At 44.2% G+C, this 21,629-nt stretch overlaps 2 protein-coding genes across 2 annotated transcripts; one reads left to right on the top strand and one right to left on the bottom strand.

The window, feature by feature from the left end:
• Window positions 1-14,583, bottom strand: LOC121914514 (receptor-interacting serine/threonine-protein kinase 2-like). The gene is made up of 13 exons (XM_042437991.1): window positions 14,523-14,583; window positions 13,343-13,488; window positions 9,780-9,957; window positions 9,173-9,326; window positions 8,622-8,777; window positions 8,149-8,297; window positions 7,689-7,738; window positions 6,236-6,397; window positions 5,622-5,707; window positions 4,590-4,658; window positions 4,293-4,455; window positions 1,976-2,191; window positions 1-929 (listed from the first exon to the last, which is right to left on the bottom strand). Exons 3-13 carry the CDS (start codon window positions 9,932-9,934, stop codon window positions 628-630), a joined length of 1,662 nt encoding a protein of 553 aa, XP_042293925.1. The 5' UTR covers window positions 9,935-9,957; window positions 13,343-13,488; window positions 14,523-14,583; the 3' UTR covers window positions 1-627.
• A 2,310-nt stretch (window positions 14,584-16,893) lies between these two features.
• On the top strand, window positions 16,894-20,819 carry TMEM30B (transmembrane protein 30B). The gene is made up of 2 exons (XM_042438042.1): window positions 16,894-16,952; window positions 18,489-20,819. Exon 2 carries the CDS (start codon window positions 18,524-18,526, stop codon window positions 19,607-19,609), a length of 1,086 nt encoding a protein of 361 aa, XP_042293976.1. The 5' UTR covers window positions 16,894-16,952; window positions 18,489-18,523; the 3' UTR covers window positions 19,610-20,819.
• Window positions 20,820-21,629: the final 810 nt, after the last annotated feature.

Below are 21,629 nucleotides of genomic sequence, written 5' to 3'. Positions count from 1 at the left end.
GGAGATGCAAAATAACTTTATAGTCATAGAGTTCTGTAACAGTTGTACTATGCCATCTTGTTATGGAATTACAGTGTTTCACATACAAACTGTGACACAAAAGGTACATGCACACCTCCACCTGTGATACATATGCTCCTCGCTCATCTACATTTGCAATGCACATTCAAAATGTGTGCAACACTAAACAATCCCACCTCTGTGTTCACCTCTGCAGGCTTTTCTTCCAGCTTCATTGCAGCAACAGGACCCCTTAAATGCCTTTTCTGTTCTCTTTGCCAAGGCTCAGCAATTCCTGTGTCAAACAGTTTGAAAACAAGGGCTGCACCAAAGTCTGTCCTCTTTTGCCCAGATAGTTACGACCTGAAACTTGACCAGAGCTGTGCCACGATACCAACAGGTCAAGCATCCAACTGCATGGCCATCAATACCAAAAGGTTATTGAAGTTATTACTGCAGGCACTGGGCAGCTCAATGCCATAATCTGACTCACGTTCCTTCTCTAAGAGGATAAAAGTCACTGAGCAGATGCAATGCAACAGAGCCGCAATAAAACAAAAATCCTGTTGCAAATTACCAGTTCACAGTGGCATCTTGCATTTTAAATAATGCCATGAGCTAAATGGTTTAATTCACAGCATAATTTTCCTGGATGCTTCGTAGCAAAGGACTGCATTTGCTAGTAGACAATACAGACACCGCGGTCTGGGCAGCCTTTTCGCCAAGGCTAAGGCAAGTGTCCAGCATAGCACGGGTTCGGGCGGTCAAAGTGGGAAAGGAGGTGATCGTCTCGTAGTCGGCCCTGGATAAGAGCTGTTGAGAGCGCAGGACATCCAAGATATGGTTCAGGCGTCCTTCGGTCATACAGTTGAGGATGGTTACTCGCTCACAGGCCAGGATGGAACAGCTCTTCTGTTTATAGCAGGATCCTGATGCACAGAGGATTGGGGGGGGGAACAATCCCTAAGTAACTTTTGGCCATAGCCTGTGCTTTTTTGGGGGGGTGAGGTGGGAGAAATGTTATAACTGCCTGCAAAGGGTCATAACTTCTACATAGCTGCCCATCAGCCATGTTGTGCAGTTGTTGCTATGCTCCTCCTAGTTCACTATTGATTTATGGTGACCCTCTCCATAGCAAAATTTCTTCAAGGGAATTTAGTCATTCTGAGGCAGCGAGTGTGTGACTGCCCTAAGCATATCCGTCTAAGTAAGGATTTAAATCCTAGTGTAGTGGTTGTTTTGAAACTGGATCGCAATTTGGTTTGAACTGGTTCAAACAACCCTGGTTCCCACTTAAAGCGATTCGCTGAAGTGATTCGGTGAGGGGGGCCATGCGCCAGACCCATTTAACCTGCGTCTTTTTGATTCTGATTTTCCCCGCGTCTTTTTCATCACATCGATTCAACACAAGTGTGAACCTCAAGCGGTTTGGAATCAATTCAAATTTAGCAAATCATTTTGAATCGATTCATTTGTGAATGCAATCCACAAGTGGGTTATTGTGATGCCAGAAAATAACAGAAAATGCAATCGGGGCAAGTGTAGTGTAATCCACGATCCAATGTCGAATCGACCCATCGATTCGGACCGCACACTGATTTATCTATAAGTGGGAATGAGTCCTAAGACTCTGGAGACCAAGGTTTAAGTGCCTGAGTAAGGATTTAAATCCTGGTCTCCAGGATTCAACACTAAGACCACTACACCATGCTGCCTCTTCCCCAGCTATGCCCCTTCCTAATCCCCCAAATAGGTCCAAGCACCTTGGGTGACTCCTTTAAAGTCAGATTCATTATTCTGCTGATGTGGAATTCACCAACGGCCACTGGGTTTAACTTTGCATGGTGCTACTTCCTTTGACCTATCTCCTCCAGCCATGTTTAGTGGAGGAGCCAATGGTGAATGCCTCAATTCAGAATAGAATTCCCTATTCCAGTTCTCACTCAAGCTTAAGAAGAGATGAAGATGATCTCACCTGTTGACCTGTTTTCTGACCAACTGTTCTGTTGGCTGTTGTATGTTAGACTGCAACCAGGATCCTGTGCTGGTTTTGGCAGTGGCTTCTGCCTGTCCTCTGACTCTTCGCAAAAGGGAAAGGTACTTCTGTCACTTGCGCTTGAATCAGGCATGAGAAAGGTGGATAAGGAATGTGGAGGCGATCTGGATCCTTTGCTGTTGCAGACTGGGTGACCTGCAGAAATGAAGACCAGAAAGAAAGAAAGAAAGAAAGAAAGAAAGAAAGAGCCAAGGGTGAATAAGGGAAGAATTGGCCATCAAAACATCTCTCAAAATGCCTTCTAAAAATAACTTTAACAGTTACCTACAAAAAGTTACTTGCTCTACCACTAAAATAATGCCATTCGATCGCTTCAAAATCTGCTTGGTACACTCTCTACTTGCATGAATGAAGGAAAGTAGTATGATGTCTCTGTGTGTTCTCCCAATACGCTTATTAAGCTTGTTTTAAAGAGATTTTCTGGATGAACTTTATATATATATATATATATATATATATATATATATATATATATATATTTACTTACCTATTGGATTTATATCTCACCTTTCTCCCAAATTGGGATTCAAGGCAGTTTACCATAGTTTGTAAAAGGTATAACTAAAACATTAATTACAGCATTGAAAGATATAGCCGTGTTAGTCTCTGGAATCAGTTTCTATAGAAATTTAATTACAAAAGTTAAAAAAGAATTAAATTGTACCGGTGCCTTAATTTTTTTAATGCACTTTTGTGTGTGTGTGTGTGTGTGTGTGTGTGTGTGCACCTTTACAAAAAGGTGTGCTTGTTTGCCCAGTTTCCAGGCCCTCCCGACATGTCTTAAAATCTGAACCAGGGAGAAGTCATATGGGAAGCAACTCTTAAGATGACCTTCACACTTTAGACTTGTTTGTTCAGACTTGTTTTGCATCCTGCGGATAGATTGGGGATTCGCTTAGGAAAACAATGCTGTGGGACAAGCCAGCCAGATTTCAGCTACATCCAGCTTTTGGCTGTATACCTATATAGACTTTGACTGGGTTCACTCCTGCTGACAGACATTTCTTCTTCCTCAGACCAAGAGCCAAGTAAAGATGAGCACTCAGTAGCCATGCAGAGGAAGGATGTTGCATGATGCTTTTGGCCTTTTGGCTATAAGCTACGTCGGCCATTCTGCTTTGGGAATACTTTTCTGGCTACCATCCGATACTCTGTACTCCTCATGCTAGTTTATTAAAAACACATCTAACTAAAATATTAGCAGCAGAGCTGGAATGGAGATCTATTGGGGGTGAATCCTATTATGGTGAGAGAATGTGTGGCGTAGTGGTTCGAGTTTTAGACTACGACTTTGGAGACCAGGGTTTGATTCCCAATTCAGCCATGAAACCCACTGGATGACCTTGCGCAAGTCACACTCTCTCAGCCTCAGGGGAAGGCAATTAGATGCTTGCTGTTGCATTTTTAAATAAAGACCTTCCATGAAGACAGGACATAAAGGCTATAAATGAAATTACTGATGTGGAGGCTCCCCTGAGACCAGAGTTTTCAGAAGTTACTTTAGGGAACTATAGACCAAGAATAACTTTCCCCAGCTCTATCCAAGACAGAAGAGCCAGCATGGTGCAGTGATTTGCATGCTGGACTAGGACTCTGAGAGATCTGGATTCAAATCCCTGCTCAGCCATGTAAATCAACTAGGGCTGCATCTGCACTGGAGAAGTAATCTAATTTGACACCACTTTACCTTCCATGACTCAGTGCCATGAAATTCTGGGAATTGCAGTTTGTGGCGGCACCAGAGCTCTATAACACAGAAGGCTAAAGGTCTTACAGAACTACAGTTCCCAGAATTCCATAGCATTGAGCCATGGCAGTTAAAGTGGGTTACTTCTGCAGAGTGGATGCAGCCTAGGTGACTTTGGGTATGCCCTGCTCTCTCAGCCTGAGAGGAAGACAACGGCAAACCTCCTTGGAGGAAATCTTGCCAATGAAAGCCAGTGGTTTGAGTGTTGGAATAGGACTCCAGGAGACCTGGGTTCAACTCCCTGCTCAGTCATAGGAACCCATTGAAGAAGACAAAGACAAAACCCGATCTGACCACATCTTGCCAAAAAAGCCCCAAGATAGGTTCACCTTAGGGTTGCCATACGCTGAAAGAACTTGAAGTTACATAGCAACAAACCCAAGAAAGATTGGGACATGACACAGAAGGCACTTTGCCTCACCATGGTCCTCAAAGAAATGTCCTATCACCACCCATTTTAATGAATTTAAAATCAAATTAAAACATCACCTCTTCTTACTGTTGTGCCATGATAAGGATGACTCCTGGCAAGGAGTGTTTGATCTTCATTGACTGGCCCTCTTGTACCAATCTGGGGACCAACATTTGACAAAATCTGTGCTTTTAGGTTAATCTCCTTGTTGTGCCTGTTGTTGTTCTCAGTGCAGATGATCTGAAACAAACAGTGAGAAAGTACAGTTAGAAACTACTCAGTGTTTGAAACACTGAGGAGCCACCAGAAGTCGGCATAGGCAATAATAAGCTGAAGCAACCAGTGGCGTGACTTAAAAGTGCGCCTATGCTCACCTCCAAATTTTGTGGGTCTTTTACAAGGACATGAGTAACTGGGCCTTTGGCGGCATTTATTGCACAGTCCTGAAAGAGAGACGTAAAGCATGAGTACATGGTGTACTTCTCAGGAAATGAAAAGACAGGAAGAAACCAGATAGTGTTCATTCTAGCAAGGGATATAGCGAAAGCAGTCAAAGGATACAACACAAAATCAGACCGAATTATGTCAATAAGGCTGCAGGGAATCCCTGTGAATATTACCATACTCAGTTATATGTGCCAACCACAGAGGAAGCCATTGTTCATGGTTTCTACAAATAAGTCCAGGAAGAAATTGACAACAACACACCAACACAGGACTTCAAAGTAGGCAACAAAGAAGAATCAAAAACAGTAGGAAGAATTTGCATTAAGTGCAAGAAACAGAGCAGAACAATTGATCGAATTTTGCCCGGCCAACAACCTTTTCATTGCAAACACTTTCTTCATGCAGCCAAAAAGGAGACTATGCACATGGAAATCACAAGATGGTCAACACAAAATCAGATAGACTATATAATCAGAAGAAGAAGATAGAGAAGCTCTATTCTTGTGGCCAAAACTAGACCAGCTGCAGTCTGTGGTACAGATCATGAACTACCTATATCAACATTTAGAACATAGCTGAAGAAGAAAGCAAAAACGGCTATTCTAATCTTGCTATATCCATAGGGAAGGTCTGAGAGAGGTCTGCGATGAGAAAAGGAATGGAAACATATGAGTTTACATCACAGAAGGGCCAGGATAGGTAGAGAAAGAGGGTGATCATTGCAGGTCACTAAAGCTATGAATCACTTTTACTAATGCCTACCCTGAGGCATTTATCGCTTTCCAAGCAGAGTGCTGTTACACTTCCAACTTGATCATCATAAGTCACCAAACATTATTGCAAACTGCAAAGCTCAAGAGTAATCATGCCAGCTTTACTTGTTGTGACATTTTGCAGCTGAGCTTTCTGCTGTAGCTTTGCAAAGCACAATGAGCAAGTGACAACTGATCGTAACTCACCTTTGCATGGATCAAGTTATATATCGCATCAGAAACTGTCTCCTTTCTGAATGTGCTAAGAATAGTCTGTAGGAGTGTTGCACATTCTGTAAATGAAAACATGCACAAACCATCTTAATCTGTATGTACATGTACAAGCGCAAATCTTTGTTTTCAGTCTCATTTAGGATACAAAGCCCCCTCCTGTTTGCATGTTGTTTTTGCTCATACAATGCTGCTGCTTCTCAGGTTGCTTCTACAGGGGTCCAGACATGCATAGATTTCCACTGACATGGCTCTTACTAACAATGTATTTACATACTATGCAAGCAATGAACCTCAGAAAATGCAGGGTATCACACTTCTGTGGTATGTAAACATGGAGTCATGCAGACAAATGGATCTTTTATATTATGTCTAAGCCAGACCACTGCAGGAGAAACAACAGAAGCAGCAACAACCAAACATGTAAAGTTACAGATAAAACAATGGAGGTTGTAAGTCCATTTTATTAGTCAGGATTTGCAGACTCCGTGGTAGTGGGATGGGAAACACTCTTCTCGCTGTTGTGACTGGTTGTTCCATCCTTTGGTGAAAAGGGTGTTATAAATAAACATTATTGCTGTTGTTATTACCTGCAGCACATGGCCTGTTAAGGGGTTCGTGGTGCCAGCATAAAGCAATGAGCTGCACCAACTTGTTACGATGTGGCAAGTCATTTGCTACGAATGCTGATTCAATCTCAGGACGCACTCCGCTGCAGACTGCGGTCACAGCTTCAAGCAAAGTTTTCTTGCCTGCAGTAGGAAAAGAAAACACACATCCCTTTATGAACGTTGTCAGTGCTGATTGTGGTGTGCACCTACACTGGAGAAATAATGCAGGTTGACACCACTTTAACTAACAAGGCTTCATCCAACAGAATTCGGGGATTTGCAGTTTTGTAAGGCACTAGCACTCTTTGGCACAGAAGGCTAGAGACCTTGTAAAATTACAAATCCCAAGATGGAGCTACAGCATTCAAAGTGGTGTCAAACTGCATTGTTTCTATAGCCATAGAAGATGCACCCAATGATACAAATCAACCAAACTGCGCATGTAAATGATATTTCCAAAGAAAGCACACAAGAGGGCAGCACAGAACTGAAAACAAGGGCAGTTTCTTTTCCTTTTCCATCTGTTTTTGGCATCGGCTCTTATCTCTCTCGAGGTAGCAGACATATCCTATTGATTCACTATGCTATTCCAGTCCCAGCAGCGTTAAGGACAAGCAGGCAAAAACGGTCAGTTCCCACAGTAGCCTATTGCTCCAGTGCCTTACTTCCTTCATGGTCACTAGGCAGCCTTTTTTCCTCCGGCTGCCAGAAAAAGTGGGAACCTGGCCAATGTTTGTTCAAGGCTCCAAGAGAATTAAGTGTGCCAAAGATGCAACACCTACACTGCTGTTTGTCAGGGAAAGTTTCTCAGAAGGCAGGTGCCAGCCTAATCCAGATGATTATTGATGCCTGGCACAAATAGGAGGACAGGTGCAGTAATGTGGTTGCATCACAGATAGTTACCTATAAGATGCATTTACAAGAAATGATGCAAGGTGCTCTTATTGCCTAGCAGTTACAAGCAGAGGAAGAGCAAAAGCAAGAAGCAAGATGCCACAGACGGTCGACCAAAAGGACAAAAGTAGAGCTACAATGTAGAGCAATCTGCTATTGAGCATGTTGTTGTTATTATTATTATTTTTATCTATATAGGGACTCAATATAGTGGCATGTTTATTCCACAATGTGTGTTAAGATATCCTGTTGCATTCAATAAGTGTTTACGGAATTATAGCCTTCAAGAAAATCCACTGAGGACTGGCTGAAAAGTTTAAGAAGGAAAATTGGGAAATAGAATGGAGTATTCTGAAAGAACCCTTATTTTAAAGACTCTGAAGCACTCTTACATATGTTCCTTTATGTAATAGCAAGGGGGGGAAAGATTCAAGGATGATTATTTCCTGGAAAGGATCAAGTCAGAAAGAAGGATGTTACAAAGAGAACGTTGTAAAAAGTTAAGGGGAAAGAGGACGAAAGGCACACAGATGCCTACCTCTCAAGGGCTTCTGTCTGCTTAGGTTTTCCCAACACATCATTCCAAAGCTAGCCACAAATATTGAAAAAAGAGGCACGTATTAGTTCAGAATATCTCTTATATAAACTACCAAGTTCACAAGTCCAAAAATAAAACTTTAAACAAAATCCACCTCCATTTCTCCTCTTTGACAGCATTCCTATTCCAGTCTTTGCAAAAGCTTACAAATGTTCGTATCTAAAGTTTACATTTTGCATTTCATTTGGGAGCAAATTTCGATTCGCTGTCGCCTTTTATGTTGGCGGCGGGTTTATGTTCTGGGTTTGTTTTACTTTACATTTAAATAATTTCTGCATGCTTACTGTAACCCAACCTGGGAATTTTATGTTATGGGACCGCCGTATACATGCCATAAATAAATGAGCAAACAAAACAGAAGTCTCAAAGGACGCAACTCTGATTTGAAAGAGAAACTCACCTGTACATGTCACCTTCCGGTGAGAAGCTGCCACCTTGAAGTATTTCTGGTGCAAAGTAAAGCAAATCCCAACCACTTTTGTCATTGCAGCTCTGCAAGAGTGAAGGTATTTGCCGCCTTCTCCAAGTGGCAAAGCCATAATCTGATATCTGCAAGAAGGAGGTGCCATTTTAAGGAAAGGCATATGCCTTTAGGTAGGTTCTCTTTCATGCTACACAATCACTTGGGTACCACTTCAACTGTCATGGCTGAACCCTATGGAATCATGGGATTTGTGCTTTGGGAAGCAGCATTAGAGCCTAGATTCTACAGGGACCTACAAATCCCAGGTTTCCAGAGGACACCAAAGTTGTAGTGGTCCTTTGTAAATGAATTTCTTTTATCATATCCTCTTCTTCACTCAAGTTACAGGTCTGTTATATTGTAAATTAAAAGGAAAATGAGTGAAACAGGACATATTCCAAGGGTCCCACCTTAGCTCTATACTCCAGATCTATGAGAACATTGGAAGGCTTAAGACTGTAGTGAAGTATGGGAGGCTCCAATGAGTGCAAATAATTCAGGCCCTCGGACACATCTGACAAGATTCTCATAGAAAGAGGGAAAGGCAATTCTGGGCAGAGTTCATGCTGAAAGAAAAACAAAAATACAAATCACTCTGGTTAGGTTCTAATGACAATAACATCATCACCATCATCATCATCATTACTTATCCATCCCTCTCTAAGGCCTGAGGTCGTGTACATCATAGATTAAAACAGTACTACATACAGTAGTAAACCAAAGTCTGACTTATTTTTTCTGGCTAATGTGAGTGGGTTACACCAGCCAGAAATGGTGTCAAATTGCATTAATTAATTTATGTTTAGGTATCTTTGGATCTGTCCAATGTGAGGCGCCATTGGCATTGGTAAAACCTCAAATCCTAGGACTCCCTAGGATGGAGCAACAGCACTTAAAGTGGTGCCAAACCGCATTATTGCTATGGTGCAGATGCCCCCCCCCTCCTCTTTCTCATGCATACCTCATGGATGAGCAAATCGAGAGAGCCGTTGTGTATCCATTCTGTGACGACGCCAAGAAAACCCTGGAACTGGCAGATGCCAAGGGCAGGCAGGAGCCTCTCACACTGCATGCATCGAGTGCTGGCCACCTCTTGAAGAAGTGCCTTCAGTTCTCTGCATGGAATGAAAATGAGAACCAATTTACAATGACAGTTTTAGATGGACTGCAATATCAGTCACGGCAGCAAAATGAACTTGCAGTTGGGATGAAATGGGAAATATGGTTAATTCAAGACTTCCTCAATCTTCATGGATGCTACAAAGCAAGGAGAACATTGACTGTATGCCAAATATTATTGACATACAGAGGTGGGAAAATCAACATCGGTTTAAGCTAAAGTACTATTGTTCATAACACATTGCATCACCTTGGCTGTTTGTGTTACATCACCCTAACATTTCTATGCAATCACCATTTACATGCTTGTTGTTGTTTTATAAAGGCAATATCAAACTGGATTTGAAGCTTGAAGCCAAGACACTTCATCAGTGAGAGCAAGCATACAACAACAAGAAATTACCCATTTGACCCCTTTAACAAAGCAAGCCAGGAAACTGGAAACTTACCTCTCTGTTGTATTCTGACTTGTCAAGAGCTTCAGAGAAACATCCGTATTCTCAGGCGCATGGAAGGCTTTGAGAGCAAAGCCAAATCCTGTCTTCATTAGGGAAATGCTCTCCAGATCCTTTTGGGAAATGATGGGTATCAGATTGGATGCCATCTTGTGACGTGTAGCAAGGAGACCTGAAAGAGAAGGGCCAAGCAACATCAGAATGTGATCCGAATGGCAAACGTTATTGATGACAAATCTAGAAGAGGCTGCAGCAGTTTGCTTTTGCCTGAGCTTCCTGGGAAGGGAAAGAGTCCACTGAGTAAATGGAGGGCAAACTACCTTTGCATTTTGAACTCTGTTTGTAAGTAGGTGAAGTAGGCTGAGGGCAAAGAAAGAAGGAGGAGAGAGAAACTGAGACATTTTAATAGCAGCTGAAGAGGCGGAACAACAGAAGATTAAGTGGAGCTGTCTTTGCCAAACTGGAACACAGTTGAGGAGTATGCATATCATTTGTTGAAGTGTACACTGGGACCCAGTAACCCAAATGAAACTGGGCGCCTCATTAGAGAAGGTAAAGCATTCCTTGAAGACTGGGAGTGTAGAACCAGAGGCGTGCCATCATGGAACAGAACAATAAACTCCCACACAATACCATTGGAGATGAGTAAGAGATCGCACTGATAAATGAGGGATGATGTTCCAAAAATAGACAGGGAGTTGAGTGACATCATGTCAACATACTAGGAGAAAACAAATATGAAAGGTACCTTCGAAGGAACAAAGATGCCGCCATGACTTTGTTCTAACATCCCACACATAATTACACATAGGTAATGTCTCCAGCCCAACACATTTCATACAGAATGCCTCCTCATTGACACAGGTGGCTTATTATTTATTACTATTAGAGGAGTTACAGAAACAATGCTGGGGTTATGTTTGCCAAGTTGTGTTCACAGCAAAGCTTGGGAAAACTTTGGGACTTCAAATTTTACTCTCCTCCAGCCTTCATGGCCATTGATCCTGCCTACTGGAGATTTATGAACAGTGTAATAAAAAGAAAAGAAGTGGTCATGTTTCCAAGTTCAGAGAAAACCAGGATGTTTTGCAAGGTTTCTTCTTTTAGAAGAGTTTGCACAATATCAGATGACTAAACTTTCCTACCAGCGCTACCAATTTTCCTCTCCAGTCACACAATACTGTCCCTTATCTTTCACATGTTTTATCCCATCTTTCTGCTCCTAACAGCTCAGGATGGGACATAACAAGTAACTGAAAAGATAGTGTTGTACAATACGATTTAAATGGCTTTGCAAAATATAGAAACATTTCACTGGGTCTAGTTCAGATCCAGTCAGAGATTGTAGGGTAGGTTGGGTTGATCTTTTCAACAGATCCTCATTCTTTTAACCAAGGACTGTTCTTCTTCTGAATATTACATCTCTTTGCATAAAACACCAATGAATAATGAGTTTTAAAATGCAGTCATATACAACAGCAAGGAAATCTTCAAATGGGGTTGACTCAGAGATAGACAAGTAGATTTCAACATTGCAAACCTTGCATCCTTACACTTTGGGGGGATGATGGTAGCTATAGTCTACACATCTGGAATGCACCAAGTTGAAGAGAGGCTATGGCATACCATCATCCAATCCATTTCAAGAACTTCTGCTGCATCGTTTTATTTTTATGCATCGCTTATGTCTGAAACATACATCCTAAAGTCACTAAACCTTGCAAACTATTAAGCCGCTGCCTCTCAGGGGAAGAGGGACAGCATGCTGTAGTGGTTTGAACATGGGACTATGGCCCTTATCAGATGAGGAACTGGGGTCTTCCGCACAGGGTGGTTCGAATTCACGTTATTTCGCACAATACCATCATACCAGCATTCGAATGGCCCAATCCACACTCACGTGAATGCGCGAGCTGCCGAACTGAATGCGTACTGGCTCCTCTTTTTGGAGCGTGTTGGCCAGTGCGCTGATAAGGGGATTGGCGATATCCTGGATTGGGGCTCTGTTCGATCTCAGTGCGAATGGGTCTGGTTGTGACTACCCAGTCCTGAATTCCATCGCAAACCCCAGATTCCAATTTTTACTTCCGGTGGGTCCGGCGGTTCCAGCAGCCTCTCCTCCCCTCCGGCTTGGGAGCCAGCCTAGGCTGCATCCCAGGCAAGGAAGAGGCGCGGGGGGCCGCTGGAATCGCGTTCCAGCAGCCTCCTCCTCCTCCTCCCGGCTTGGAGACCAGCCTAGGCTGCATCCGGCGGGAAGAGGCGCGGGGGCCGCTGGAATCGCGGTCTCCAGAGCCTCCTCCTCCTCCTCCCGGGCTTGGGATGCAGCCCAGGCTGGCTCCCAAGCCGGGAGGAGGAGAGGAGGAGGCTGCTGGAACCGCGATTCCCGTTGCCCCCCGCGCCTCTTCCCTGCCTGGAAGGGCAAGGATTCCTCTCCCTCATCGGAGGGGAGGGGGAGGAGGAAAGAGCCCTGGGCAGAAGGAGCAAGGGAAGGCATTCTTTAGGAGCCTCTTTTCCCTGCATCCCCTGCCCAAAGCCCTCTGTCGCTGGGCATCTCCTTCCCTTGCAGGAGGAAAAAATCAGGTCATGAACGGAGCTCATTTCAGGCAACCCCCCCCCACCTTTTCTAAATGCCAAACAATTTTTTTTTTGAGCGGCACATGTGCATGGTTTATATTCCAGAGACAGATGGAGCGAGGCTTGCACTTGCTTTCCGAGGGAGAGCTACAATGTGCAACACAATGTTACATTTTTACCCATTTACCACCACACACACACACACACACACGTAGAACCGGGCATTGCTAATTTGTTGCAAGGGAAGGTCATGGTAACATTAAAACCAAGCAGGAATGTAGAGAGGAAACAGTAATGGGCACGTGTGTATCGCGATTGTTAATGTGCATGAGCTGGCTCTCCAGCTGTTTACCGGGCTGTCATGACGGGACCTCCCCTTTCACCCGGAAGCGTTTAAGGTCGCAACCCATGCAGGGCACCACTGAGCATGTGCGAGGGGGCCGATACGAATCGGCCAATCCTCATGTTGAGCACTGGTGTGAAAAACATTCTGTCACTGAAGGCACTCGCGTTAATGCGGGACGGGGCCAATTTGAATCCTGCCAATGCGGAGGGACTCCCAGGTATGATGGTATTGTGCGAAATAACGTGAATTCGAACCGCCCAGTGCAGAAGACCCCCAGTTCCACACTCATCTGATAAGGGCCTATGACTCGAGACCAAGGTTTGATTCCTTGCTCAGCCACGGAAACCCACTCTCTCAGCCCTAGAATACCCTGCCATAGGGAAGCCTTAGGGTTGCCATAAGTCCGAACAACTTGAAGGCACACAACAGCAACAACAATCTGGTGAAATCAATATTTTGCAGATTTTTTGGCGCTTCATACTTTACACATTATCTCTATTATTAAAAGCATCCAAAACACCATTAAGCAATAAGCAATTCTTACTGGAGTTGCACTGTCATTCAAACTGGTTCCCGCTGTAAATAGCAGCGAAGAGGAAAGGAAGAGAATACAGGCTTTTAAGCACTGAAAACCTACCTCAAAGAAACAGGAGCACTGAATTCACTGGACTGACCATTTTCATGTGTTCAGAAGAAGCTCTCTAGCAAAGTGATCTGCAGCAGTCTTGAGCCATCTGGTTGTTCTCAGTTAGTTGCATTGTCAAACTCCTCCTTTATTGGCTACTGAAAGAGACCAAAAAATTTCCCCAGGCTGTTTAACATGGAGCTGTAACTATTTCATGTCTGCAGAGGACTTTAGTTTCAGATCTTCCTGACAGGCAGAAGTGTGTGAGCAATGTTCACTTTTAAATGCATAGTGATGATGTGGTGAGGAATGGATAACCCACAAACAACCCAATAATCACAACAGCAATGCAGGCAGGGAGTGTATATAATGCCAACTGAACTGCAGCAGCACGAGGACAGAATAATGTGCAGTGTCACCTTTGTAAGCCAGCCAGCCCATCATAGGAGTTTAGCACACTGGGGATCATTTCGGCATTAAAGAGGGATTAAAGCTCATTTAAAGCATCCCGACAATGAAGCAAAAATGGCAAGTAATTGCATGAATAATTATCACACACACCTGAGCAAATAAAGTGATATTGGAAATGCACTGTCGCTGAAATCCCGAAAGTAAAAAAGATGTGCATTAATGTTTCTTAGTGACCACTTTAATGACAGGTTTTCCACAACATTGTGTGAAATTGTTTCACGTAATTACACTATATTTCCAGGACATTCATAGGATAAGCTCCAGATCTCCTTTGTGTGATGAACTCCATACAGGCATGCCTTTCACACTTATAAAAATCTTTGTGAATATTACAAGCAGCAGCTTTAACCGGAGCTTGGAAAGTTCTTTTATTTTTAGGAAGAACAAATTTAATGGCACGCTCTGGGAGCTAGCGCACTGCTGGAATATGGATGGCTTCAGCATGTCATAATATTAGGATCATATGATGATGATGATGATGATGATGATGATGATGATGATGATGAACCCCTCCTACTCCTCTTAAATTTTAGCATCTCCAAGACAAAAGAAACTTTATGAGAGGAATTTTAGTATGGGACACGCATGAACTTGAGCTAGTCCTAGAATGGTGTTCGTAAAACAAAACAGACTGTGTGTGAGGAACATGCTTAGTAACAAATGAGTCAGACTATCAGATAGCAAATATTGTTAATAAGAAGCATGTAGGTTACCTACATACCACAGCCATTGCACACAGCTGATCTGAAAACTGAATTTCACAAATCAACAACGCATTTTCCCCTTCTCTCCAAGTGTCGGTCTGGTTATTCAGGTTGAGTGCCTTGGTTTACGATGTACAACTGAAAGGCCTGGCTTATGCAGCCTTGTCGCTGCCTGTTGTTTGCATCAGCACGAGGCAGATGAGCATGACATGAGTCAACACCAAGCAAGCAATTGAGACAACAGTGAGTTTTTCTGGGCTGAGAGAATCATCGCCACCTCCGTTCCTTCGCAGACATATTTGTCACTGAAGACAATGAACTCATGCCATTAAGTAGGCTACTGACAAGCACATTCCCACACCCCTTTCGTTGCCATGTTCGTTTTTGTAGGCCTAGTAAACAACATTATAAACTATAGCCAATAATAATAATAATTTCATAATTGGTTTCCAACCTGTCAACTCAGAAACAGTTCTAAGGCATATGGTCCCCAGATGATGCTGGATTGCAACTTCCATGGGCTCTGCTGGCTGTGGCTGCTGAGAACTGCAATCTAACAAATCTTCGCATTAAGCTGAATGATTCCCACATCTTAACCTAGATCAAAACAAACCAAAAGGCCTCTCCGACTGGAATCTTCCCAGTCTTTCAAAAATGTATGCATTGTCAATCTAAGCCTCAAGCAAATTAACTAAACTTGCTGCCTGTCTGTGTAGGAAACTAACTACTTTCCCATTCATTTGAACCATAATGTGAAACGTATACCCATGCTAGGAAAATGTCATGGCATATAGACTATGGAGTTTATCACACTGGGGCTAATTTTGGCATTAAAGAGAGATTAAAACATACTTAAAGCATCCTGCAAATACAGTGAAAATGGCGAGTAATTGCACAATTATCACACACAATTGCGCAAATAAAATAGTATTGAAAATGCATTGTCGCTAAAATCCTGAAAGTAAAAAGATGTGCATTAATCCTTCTTTCTGACCACTTCAATGGCAGGTTTTGTGTGACGTCGTGTGAAATTGTTTCATGTAATTACATGATTTTTCTGGACTATTCACTGGATAAACTCTATCAGACTAATGTCGCTAATGCTGTGAACCCAAGCACAGTATGTCGAATCCCCTCCCTCCCAACATCAGGTGTGTCGATTTTCCCCTTGTGTTGCACAACTAACCTGAAAAGGTGAAAAACAGAAGCTATCTACTCTGTTGATGTTTAACTAATAACTGAGCTGAAAAAGCAGTTGGAGGCAAGGCCTATAGAATTTCCAGTGTTGCCCAATGCAACAACAAAAGAGGATTGATGAAGAAAGAAAGTTATGTTCCCAACTCCAAGCTTTAAATCGGTTATGTGTACACACTCTGTGTGCAATTGCTATGGCCTTGTTTATATTACAACTGCTGAAGTACAATTAGTAGCAGCAGTGGTAATGAGTAAAACCCTGGGAAAAAGTGCTGAATGGCTAAGACCCAATCTTTTGGATGTATCAGACTCCATCCTTCTGACCCCAGGCTGAGTTGTTGGCATTTTCAGGTTGTATTGGCTGATTGGTGTGAAACACTAGAGAGACACTGTCAGTCAGTATAGACCATAACCATGCATAGAAATTGGAAATACAATGACATGGGCAATCCTAACTTTAGTATCCAATGATAAAGGTAAAGGTAGTGCCTTGCCATGAATGTCTAGTAGGAGGTGGTGCTCATCTAAGGTGAAGAGGCTGTGTTGCCCCAGGACTGCTCTGGTGGCCATGTGGCCAGCATTACTGCACCAAACGCTGTTACTTTCCCACCAAAGTGGTATCTGCCATATCTATCTACTTGTATTTGCATGCTTTCGAACTGCTAGGTTGGCAGAAGCTGGGACTTTGGCCTCGAATCTGGTTGGCCACTGTGGGAAATGGGATGTTGGACCAGCTAAAGGTAGGCAACTTCTGGCTCTCCAGATGCTGTTGGACTGCAATTCCCATTTGCCCCAGTCAGCACAGCTGTTTTTGAGAGATGATGGAGTCCTATAGCATCGCAAGGGCTACAGATGACACATTCCTTGGACCACAGGGACCTTAAGCATGACCCTACTAGATTCTGCTTATGCTTATTTTGAAGTGACCAAAAGTACTGTTGAGATGCTAAGGGGCTTTCCAAGCAGTGATAAAATGCTCCAAAGCCAATAGGTTTCTCTTTCAGTATTTAACCACAATGGTTTTCAATAAAGGAAGAGACTCTCCCATCACCAGCATTTAAGCATTTGATTGGGTTGGGTTTCTTTTTCCTTTCGGGGTTTAGTGAAGCAGGAAAAGGAGTGTATGCAATGCAACAGAAACAAAATAGTTATACAGGAAATTTGTAATGCTTATTATGATGGGAGTGGCGAGGAAAAAGAGAACACGAAGATCGGACGAATCAACTCAAAATCTGGGTCAGCGTGGAAATAAAGTAAGGCACAATCCTTAGAAACATCGTTCAGGGTGTTGTAGTTCCTCAGAGATAAATGGGACTGCAACTCCTTTACCCCCAACAAGTATGGGCATTGCTTAGGCAATGATGGGGATGGTAGTCCAAAGGTCCAAAACCAACTGCAGAAATCATCCAGTTTGAGACCACTTTAATTTTAACATATTATATTTTAATTTAGGACTGGTTTACTCCTAAAAATTGTTTAATTTTTTAAAAAAATTATATTCATGTATTTTAATATTTTGTACTGTTTTTAAATTGTATTGTTTTATACTTGTTCGCCGCCTTGAGTCCCTATATTGGGAGAAAGGCTGGGTATAAGAAAATCATCATCATCATCATTATCATCATCATCTGTCCTGGTTCAGTGCTAGGGAATCCTGGGAACTGTAGTACTATGAGACGTTTAGCCTTCTCTGTCAGAGAGCTCTGGTGCCACAATGAACTTCAATTCCCAGGATTCCCTAGCACTGAACCAGGACAGTTCATTCATCACCATCTCCTCTTTCTCCTCTCCCTCTTTTTCATCTCCTCCTCCTCCTTTTTCTCCTCCTCCTCCTCTTCTCTCTTTTTTCTTTTTCTTTTTCTTCTTCTTCTCCTCCCCTTCTCTCTCCCTTTCTTCCTTTTGTATTCTCTCCTCCTTCTTTTCTCTCTGTCTCTCCTCCTTCCTTCTTCTTTTTCTTCTTCATCTCCTCCTCCTCCTCCTCTTCTCTCTTTTCTTTTTCCCCTTTTTCTTCTTCACCTCCTCCTTCCCCTCCTCCTCACTCTTTCCTTTTTCTCCTCCTCCTCCTCTCTCTTTTTTCTTTTTCTTCTCCTCCTTTCCTTCTCCTCCTCCTCTGCCCATAATGTCTCCTTCCCCTCCTCCTCTTGCAGCTGCTGCTGCCTCTCCTTCAGGCCATCTTCCTCCTCCTCCTCCTCCTTTTCTCCTCCTGAGAGGAAAAGGGCGGGACGAGGCCCAACAACAGGTAGAAGGGCCTGAGCAGCGGAGGCGCTGGCTGGCTGGCTGCTGCCTTACCTGCCCACACCTTGCTTACCTGGCCGAGGGAGGAGCCCGCCTCCTCGCCCTCCAGCCGCCATTTGGCGCTTGGAGGCAGCCAGGGGGGTCTCCTGCTCCTCCTCTTCTTACCTGGCTGAGGGGAGGCTCCTGAAGGGCTCACCTGGCGGGGGCTGGAGGCCTTTCCCTCCCCTTTGAGCCTTGGCCAGGAAAAGCCAAGGGCCAGTGGCCACCTGGAGTGAGGCCAGAGGGGCCCAGGGTGGCTCTTGCTCCTCTTCTTACCTGGCTGAGGTGAGTCTTACCTGGCTGAGGCTAGAGGCCTTTCCCTCCCCTTTGAGCCTTGACCAGGAGAGGCCAAGGGCCAGTGGCCACCTGGAGTGAGACCAGAGGGGCTCAGGTGGATCAGTCCTGCTCCTCTTCTTACCTGGCTGAGGTGAGGCTTACCTGGCTGGGGCTGGAGGCCTTTCCCTCCCCTTGCCCTCCTAGCGAGCTCCCCTTGCTTCTTCTTCTGGCCTCCTCAGCTCTGGCCCTTGAGCTGGCTTCCTCTCCGGACAAAATGGCCTCCGGCTCTTATGACGTCAGCCCTGCGCCCGAGGGGGCCAGCGCGGGCCAGAACAAGCCGGACAACACCGCCTTCACCCAGCAGCGCCTCCCGGCTTGGCAGCCCTTGCTCTCGGCGGGGACGGTGCTGCCCCTCTTCATCCTCCTCGGGATGGCCTTCTTGGCCATCGGCTTGGGCCTCTTCTTCTCTTCCAAGAACATCCAGGAGGTGGTCCTGGACTACACCGGGAGCCCCAGCGGAGGAGGTGCCTCCAACTGCTCCCGCTGCGCCAACCTCAGCGCCAACCCCCTCCACCATGGGTCGTGCGCCTGCGGGATAAGCTTCGAGTTGGCGGTGGACTTCCCGGCCCCCGTCTGCCTCTACTACCAGTTGTCCAACTACTACCAGAACAACCGGCGGTACAGCATCTCCCGCGACAATGAACAGCTCAGCGGCTACTCCAGGGCGCTCAAAAACCCCATCATGGACTGCCAGCCTTACCAATATAATGCCAGTGGCTACCCCATCGCGCCCTGCGGCTCCATCGCCAACAGCCTCTTCAATGACACCTTTAGCCTTCACCGCATCCTGAGCGACGGCACCATGGTCCCCGTGCCCCTGGACAAGAGGGGCATCTCCTGGTGGACCGACACCAACGTCATGTTCCGGAACCCAGAACTGGTCAACGGGAGCCTGGCTTTGGCCTTCAAGGGCACCGCCAAGCCCCCATTCTGGCCCAACCCCATCTACGACTTGGGCAAAGGCAACCCCAACAACACGGGCTTTGTCAACGAGCACTTTGTCGTCTGGATGCGCACCGCCGCCTTGCCCACTTTCCGGAAGCTCTACTCCCGCATCCACCAGGGGAATTTCTCCGTGGGGCTGCCCCGTGGCTCCTACTACCTCAACATCACCTACAATTACCCCGTCCTCTCTTTCCAGGGCTCCAAGACGGTCATCTTAAGCACCCTCTCTTGGATGGGGGGCAAGAATTCCTTCCTGGGCATCGCCTACCTGGTGTGCGGGTCGGCCTGCATTGTCACCGGCGTCGCCATGTTGGTGGTCCACTTCAAATATCGGCACCTGAATGAGGACGACTGATAGACAAAGCCAGTGGAGTCTGTGGCAAGAGCTGCAACAGCCAGCCCTTCAGGTCCACAGATTTTTTATCCACACCTTCAAAGTATCCACAGTTTGAAAATACTTTTAAAAGCATACATTCCCAAAAGCAGACCTTCATTTTATATATGGGACACTGTTTTACTACGCCATTGGATTTAAAGGGACTTGAGCGTCCGCGGATTTTGTGATCCACAGGGGCTCCTGGGACAAAACCCCAGTGGATACCAAGGACCCACTGTAATGAACGCTAGTCTGTAAGATGATAGAGAAGAACAACAAGAAGAAGAGGGAGCCATTCTCATTTCTAGAGGCTTTGGGGTGAAAAATAAATGGTTCAGGTAGAAAGCCTGGCAGGATATACTTATTGAGCCACCATCTCAAATGGTCACAATTTTGATATGAGTGGCATTCACTGCATGGCTGGCTTTTCTGTTCTCCCAGCAGGGAGGTTCTCCAAAGAAAACTGTTGGTTAGTAGAGATCTTGTAGCACCTTTGAGACTAAGTGAAAGGGGGGGGGGGGGGAATTCGGCAGCATGAGCTTTCATAGACTTCAGTCTACTTCCTCAGATGTATCCACCAAAACAACACACATTTCAAGTGAAAGTTGAAGACTACACAGTTAGTGTAGGTTTAAAAGTTGTGCAATGATAACTTTCCATGATTCAAACCTGTTAGGTGTGTGTAAAAGAACAACTAACTTTGGATGCCATTTAAAATATTTGCAATGGCTGTGTATTTTTTTTTCCACGACAAAGCCAGTGACCTATTGAGAAACCAATCTCATTGCAAAAGCTGAAATGTGAAATGCTTGCAAGCAACAAAAATGTGATGATTGTCCTGACTGATAATGTAAGGCCGAGATGTTTTAATGAGAATCATGCACACTCTTGACATTTTAAGTTATTCCTTATCACAGAAACTAGTGATTTCTGTATATGCCGATAGCACTCTTGATATTGGTGAGAGGTTTATGTTTCCACTGCCTTTTTCAGACAAGGGTTTAACAACTTACATTTTAATAATACAACCTGTTTGGATAAAAGCATGCACTTCTTTGATATGTGAATACTGCAGTTCCTTCTGTGTGAATGAAGAACATAAACCTGAGTTTCTGAACACTTTCCTGTATGTAGTAACTAGTTCTATGATGAGAAATGAACTTGTAATAATAAAATAATTTATTCTGATTTTATAACTGTCAGGATTTAATCGACATCTGATGTCAAAATGAATGAAAATGTGCTAAAATGGTGCTTTATAAGCTATCTGATGGAGCGTGGGAAACTGGCAGTCTTTTCTTCTACTGTGCCAAGGACTGGTGCCATATTTGTACCATTTGGCTACAACTGTTCCTTTATTTTTTGAAAGCTCTCTTTGGACTAGCAACAGAAGGCATAAGAAGAACCAGTATCTTCAGTGTCTCTGCACTTGGTTGTGTGTTCTTTCTTTTGTACACCAGTGGGAATCACTATCCTTGTGCACAAATAAAATACAGAATATATATTACTTTCCAAACTCATGGTCCTAAGAGAGCCATTCCCCTTCCCGCTTCATCCCCCCCAGAAAAGCAATATCCAGAAATAACTTATGACCGCACAAGCTTTTCAGCAGCTAAAACTATGTCACACGGTGCCACATGGTGCTGATGCCGATTGTTTAACCAGTACATTGTTACGTAAGATCTGGGCATTTCCCCTTTTGTAAAGCAAACAGCCAAGGGATTTTTTTTGGTTCTTGTTCTATTTTTAGAAATGCTTGAAGCAAATAGAAGAAGAGAAAGAAACTTCTGCAACATTGAAAACAGAAGTTCCGTATCAAAAACAGAAACGTTCCCCTGATTCAGAGAAAACATGGTACCCTCTCCCCTCTTCTGTGCCATGTGAAAACTTTTCACTTGCTCACAGATGGGCAAAATCACCAAAGGATAATCCAAAACCAGAAGAACCTTAGCATTAAAAACCAAAATCCTAAGTGTGGTTCCACTTCTGTTCTTGCAGG

This window comes from Sceloporus undulatus, chromosome 8, assembly GCF_019175285.1.
Source record: "Sceloporus undulatus isolate JIND9_A2432 ecotype Alabama chromosome 8, SceUnd_v1.1, whole genome shotgun sequence".
NCBI classification, from domain to species: domain Eukaryota; kingdom Metazoa; phylum Chordata; class Lepidosauria; order Squamata; family Phrynosomatidae; genus Sceloporus; species Sceloporus undulatus.
The sequence above is the reverse complement of the archived record's forward strand: the minus strand, read 5'-3'. Positions and strand labels throughout refer to the sequence as shown.